The 6,311-nt window shown below is 45.4% G+C and overlaps 1 protein-coding gene across 1 annotated transcript in view; it reads right to left on the reverse strand.

The window, feature by feature from the left end:
• ap3b1a (adaptor related protein complex 3 subunit beta 1a) overlaps positions 1-6,311 on the reverse strand; it is a gene marked incomplete at its 3' end in the record, with an annotated part of 88,526 nt that overhangs the window by 69,847 nt on the left and 12,368 nt on the right. Inside the window, 3 exon segments of the mRNA XM_037692178.1 lie at positions 147-213; positions 2,522-2,682; positions 3,303-3,398. Coding sequence (XP_037548106.1) covers positions 147-213; positions 2,522-2,682; positions 3,303-3,398 — 324 coding nt within the window.

The raw sequence follows: 6,311 nt of genomic DNA on the forward strand, positions 1-6,311 counted from the left end.
GGAGCATGTGAAGATGTGATGTTTAACGAGGAGCATGTGAAGATGTGTGGAACAGTTTCTGGTCTGTGGGAATGAGCTGCAGGGTGAGCGCTTATCGCTGGTCTGGGTCGCCCTCCAGTGGTCGTTCACCTTCAGGAAGTTCTCACCGTGCTTTTGTCTTTCAGCAGCTTCTCGATCACCTCGATCAGCTGCTCCTTCTGGTCTGGATCCAGGCTGAAGACAAAACATATTAATAAACTTGATTAATAAACTTAAAGTTTTTTAATAAACTTGCAGCATGAACATGAGTTTTGAACACTGAAAATAATAAAAACTCAAACTATGATTTTTTGAGTGTCAAGTCTTGATCAAAGCCAAATCCTCAGTAATTCAAGACCTTCAAACATCTTCAGTGGTCCAGGACAAAGAGCTGGGGCCTCATGAAACGGCTTCTTCAAATTCTGACCAAAACCAAGATAAAACTAAATGTTCTTGTTTCTAAACAAACAAGTAAACAGCTCCGTTTCCCGTCTGTGAATATGTGAACGGTGGAAGAAGCGAGACACGCTGACTGCATCCCCTTCCCCTGAAACCAGAACATTGTTGGAACACCTTCAAGACACGCTGCTGGGAAACGCTACGCCGAGTCAAGTTAATGACAGGAAGGATAAAACATCAAAGCAATCAAGTATTTATTTTTCATTCCAACTAATTGGCCTCTACTTGGTGTACTCCGACTTCATGTGTTATTATTCATGTGTTATTAAAGAAGAATACTTAAATGTTTTTCTACGGGTAGAGAGAGAAGTCAGAGCTCTCTCAGTCAAAAACACTGAAACACTAAATGAAATGAGAACAAAGTGTTTCTGTCTGTACAGGAAGTAAAGCAGGTCACATGACCAGTGTGGGTTATCATCTGTTCTTTAGTTTTGTCTTCAGGCTGATGATCCACTCTGCTGTGTCTCGGGTCAGAGGAACGTCTGTGTCTGATGAGAGTGAGTCCTGGATGGAGTGAGTCCTGGATGAGTCCTGGATTTAGTGAGTCCTGGATGGAGTGAGTCCTGGATTTAGTGAGTCCTGGATGAGTCCTGCTTCTTCTTCCACCGCTCTGTTCAAACATCAAGTCATGAAGGAAGTTTGGTCCCTGAGATCTTCTCCAGTCTTCATGACTCTTGCAGCACCTTCCTTTCTGCTTGTGTGGTGTTCTCATACCAGACGGTGGTGCCTGCGGTTAGGATACTCCTGGGTGAGAGGGCGCTGGTTCAAACCCCTGAGCAGAAGTAAAGCCTGCTGGGCTTTGTTCCCTGCAGCTGTGGTGTAGAGAGACCAGTTCAGGTCTGAAGCCACCTGCAGAACCAAGAACCTCTGGCTGTCAGTCCTTTAATGATGAGAGGCTGTCATGGAGGAGGGTTCTTCCTGAAGTCCAACATGATTTATTTGGTCTTGTCCGTGTTGAAGATGACGTCGTTCTTCTCTCCACAGCCTGGTCTACCTGTGGTACCTTCCTGTATCCTGACTCGTCCCACTCCTAGATGAGCCCTGATATTGTGGTGTCGTCAGCATATTTAATAAGGATGGTGCTGTGCTGGGTGGAGACACATTCATAAGTGTACAGAGTAAAGAGTTTAGGGCCGAGACAACAGCCCTGTGGGCCTCCTGTGCTGTGAGTTCAGCAGACACCAGTCTTCCAATTCTCACCACCTGTGGTCTGTCAGGAAGTCCAGGATCCAGTTACAGGTGGGAGTCGGGACACTGAGGTCTGTCAGCTTCTCTTCAGTGTTCCTGGGTGGATGGTGCCGACAGCTGAACTGTGGTCCAGGAAGAGGACACGTTCTGCTGCGGAGTGTGGTGCAGGGCTGTTGGTACCACGTCATCCACTGATTGATCAGGGTGGTAGGCAAACTGGAGGGGGTGGACAGTATCTGGGACCATGCAGCTGAAGTGCTTAAGAACAAGTTCTTCTAGGACAGATGTTGGTGCCACTGGCCTTTAGTCGATAAGGGCAGATGTTTCTGGACTTTGGGGAACTGGTATGATGATGCTGATTTGAAAATAAGGGGGACCACAGCCTGGGGTGACAGGTTGAAGATGTCAGCAAATAGTCCAGCTGTTTCCCACAGGTCTTCAGAACTCTGGGAGAACTTCATCAGGGCCCCCAGCCTTGTGGGGGTTCACCTGCTTCAGAGCTTTCAGGACCTGTGTGTGAGTCACACAGGTCCTGAAAGCTCTGAAAATCTTTTATTTTAGGAATAATGTGTTCATAATTTATTTTTTTACCTTTTCTTTTGTCCATCTAAAACTAGATGTTAATAAAGTGCCCGTGTGATGTTTGGGACGTAGCTTTGACTCAGAAATGTCTCGGTAGGACTAGAAGCGAGCGCCCGCCCATCAAATGACCGCTCACACGAGTCGTGCATGTTTGGTTTCCCTAAAAACTCGTTTCTCCTCAGAGAACGCCTGCAGCGAAGCCATCACTGAAAGTTTGTCCCTCGGTGAGAGGAACCTGCTCATGTTCTCGAGGTCCTCTCGGGTAGGAAAGCACCTGTGCAGCTTCTGGATGGCGTGCGCAGACGTCTTCCTGACGTACGGCGACAGGTCGGCCGCGGCCTCTTTGATGGCCAGCATCATTATGGGAACGATGATGGGGACACGGATGCTGGACAGAACCCGCAGAGCGCTCGCTCGGATGAACTGGTTTGGATCCTGGAACACACGACACCGAACATTTACAATTTATTCAAATTCAGGGGACAAGTCATTATGTGCTCAGGTGTAAAACACAGAAACATTACGGTCAAAACGGCGTCAAACAGATTAAAGAACGCGCTTCAAAAATACAGAGACAAGTAAAAATGAAAGTGCGTTTTTTAAACCCAAAGTAAAAACTAAGAGGAGACGAGGAACGGCTGAGTTCAGCAGAACGATGCAGAAAACTGACAGGGAACAGTTTTAAAGGACAAAATAAAAAAATAAAAAACGGCAAATAAGTAAGATGAGGGAAAATTACAGCCAAAGTTAAAATGTGCAAAACATCAGCTAAAATTCAAATGAGCAAAACAGCTAAAATCTAAAAAATAAGGAAGAACACTAAAATAGTTTTCAAAGAGCAAAGATTTGAAAAGATATGATTTTTTTTTATTTTACTAACAAAAAATGTACACAAAGTTAATTTTTTAGCAAAGTAGAGAAGTTATCAAACACCACAGTGAAAGATGTAACGTTCTTAAGGATTAAATGAACGGCTAAAACAGCCGAAGAAACCCTGCAGGAAAACATCATTAATGTTACCTTCAGGGCCCGCAGGAAAACATCATTAATGTTACCTTCAGGGCCCGTTGGAAGGTGCTGATGGAGAGCAGAGCCAGGTCCTGCTGCTCCTCGGCGTACCTCACCAGGTACACGTACACGAGCTTCTTCAGCTGACAGAAAAACAGATCATCAACAAAACAGTAAAAATCAGTCATCAACATTCCTCTAGTGCTTTCTAAGATATTTTGCTAACAGACCAACAGGATTTAGTCCACCAGGTTCCAGGTTCTTTGTCATTTGCATCACGTGGTACATGAGGTGGAACCACGTTGTGTACACAGGGTCCCAGTTACAAATATAAAGTATAAAAACCAACAGTACATAAGGATCTAAGTTACAGTGCCTTGCTAAAGTATTGTCCCCTTGAACTTTTCAACCTTTTGCCACATTTCAGGCTTCAAACATAAAGATATAAATTTAATTTTTTGTGAAGAATCAACAACAAGTGGGACACAATCGTGAAGTGGAATGAAATTTATTGGATGAGTCAAACTTTTTTAACAAATAAAAACTGAAAGTGGGGCGTGCAGTATTATTGGGCCCCCCTTGCGTTAATCCTTTGTAGCTCCGCCTCTTGCTGCAGTTCCAGCTGCAGTTCCAGCTGCAAGTCTCTTGGGGTTTGTCTCCATCAGGTTTGAACATGGAGACACTGAAGTTCTGCCCATTCTTCCTGCAGAACAGCTGGAGCTCAGTGAGGTTGGATGGAGAGCGTTTGTGAACAGCAGTCTTCAGCTCTTTCCACAGATCCTCGATTGGATTCAGGTCTGGACTTTGACTTGTTCATTCCAACACCTGGATACATTTATTTGTGAACCATTCCATTGTAGATGTGTCTTTATGTTTTGGATCATTGTCTTGTTGGAAGATAAATCTCCGTCCCAGTCTCAGGTCTCTTGCAGACTCAAACTGGTTTTCTTCCAGAATGGTCCTGTATTTGGCTCCATCCATCTTCCATCAATTCTGACCATCTTCCCTGTCCCTGCTGATGAAAAGCAGGCCCAAACCATGATGCTGCCACCACCATGTTTGACAGTGGAGATGGTGTGTTCAGGGTGAGGAGCTGTTTTGCATTGTGTCCAAACAGTTTGATTTTGGTTTCATGTGACCAGAGCACATTCTTCCACATGTTTGGTGTCTCCCAGGTGACAAACTTTAAACAACACTTTTTATGGATATCTTTGAGAAATGTCTTTCTTCTTGCCACTCTTCCATAAAGGCCAGATTTGTGCAGTGTACGACTGATTGTTGTCCTATGGACAGACTCTCCCACCTCAGCTGTAGATCTCTGCAGTTCATCCAGAGTGATCATGGGCCTCTTGGCTGCATCTCTGATCAGTCTTCTCCTTGTTCCAGATGAAAGTTTAGAGGGACGGCCGGGTCTTGGTAGATTTGCAGTGGTCTCATACTCCTTCCATTTCAATATGATTGCTTGCACAGTGCTCCTTGGGATGTTTAAAGCTTGGGAAATCTTTTTGTATCCAAATCTGGCTTTAAACTTCTCCACAACAGTATCTCGGACCTGCCTGGTGTGTTCCTTGGTCTTCATGATGCTCTCTGCTCTTTGAACAGAACCCTGAGACTCTCACAGAGCAGGTGCATTTATACAGAGACTTGATTACACACAGGTGGATTCTATTGATCATCATCAGTCATTTGGGACAACATTGGATCATTCATAGATCCTCACTGAACTTCTGGACTGAGTTTGCTGCTCTGAAAGTAAAGAGGCCCAATAATACTGCACGCCCCACTTTTCAGTTTTTTATTTGTTAAAAAAGTTTGACTCATCCAATAAATTTCATTTCACTTCACATTGTGTCCCACTAGTTGTTGATTCTTCACAAAAAATTAAAATTTTATATCTTTATGTTTGAAGCCTGAAATGTGGTAAAAGGTTGAAAAGTTCAAGGGTGCCCAATACTTTAGCAAGGCGCTGTAATAATAAGACGATATAATATGTTTATTAAACAGCAGCCTGAACACGAGTCTGTGTGAGCAGACTGGTATGAAAACAGCAGCTTAAAGGCATGAGATCAGCAGCACAGATAAAGTGTCATCACAGTGATTATCCTGGTTAGAGATTCATGAGTCTAACAGCCTCAGGGTAGAAGCTGTTCCTCAGTCTAGTGGTTCTACACTTAATGCTCCTCAACCTCCTTCCTGAGGGGAGCGGGGCAAAAAGTGTGTGTGCTGGGTGAGTGTGGTCCTTCATGATGCAGGTGGCCCTCTTCCTGCATCTGGAGGAAGTAGAGTCTCTGATGATCTTTCTTCATCAGGCTGGTGGTGTTGTTGCTCCAGCTGAGGTTGTTGTTCAGGTGCACACCCAAGTACTTGTAGCTGGAGACCACTTCCACCGCAGATCCTCTTATGTTCAGGGGGGTGTAGATGTGTTTGCTCCTTCTGAAGTCCACAACCATCTCCTTCATCTTCTTCACATTGATGTGAAGGTTGTTCTTCCTGCACCAGCTCTCCAGGTGTTCCACCTCCTGCCTGTAGCTGGACTCATCATTGTTTGTGATGCATCCCACCACCGCTGTATCATCTGCAAACTTTACAGTGTGACAACCTGGATGGGTAGCTGCACAATCATACGTGAGCAGAGTAAACAGGAGGGGGCTCAACACACATCCCTGAGGAGAGCCAGTGCTGAGGGTTATGGTGGAGGAGGAGAACAGAGAGAGAGGGGTTTGAGTTCTTTTGTTCTGCTTGTCCGAGCAGCGCAGTGACAGATCCTGCTGACGGAAGGAGACATTTGGCTCAATACCTGAGGCAGTGGTGGAGCCAAGGGGGGGCCAATGGTGGTCTTTACCCCCACAGATTAACATTCTGCCACCCCACGGGCCACCCCAATTCATCCATCATCTTTACACGCTTCTTCCTTTTCAGGTTGCATGTCCAGCAGTCACTGTGAGAGAGGCAGGGGACACTTGGACAGGTCTCCAGTCCATCACAGGGACACCTGGACAGGTCTCCAGTCCATCACAGGGACACCTGGACAGGTCTCCAGTCCATCACAGGGACAC

This window comes from Nematolebias whitei, chromosome 18 (genome assembly GCF_014905685.2).
Source record: "Nematolebias whitei isolate Nwh7 chromosome 18, NemWhi1, whole genome shotgun sequence".
Classification (NCBI taxonomy): Eukaryota; Metazoa; Chordata; class Actinopteri; order Cyprinodontiformes; family Rivulidae; genus Nematolebias; species Nematolebias whitei.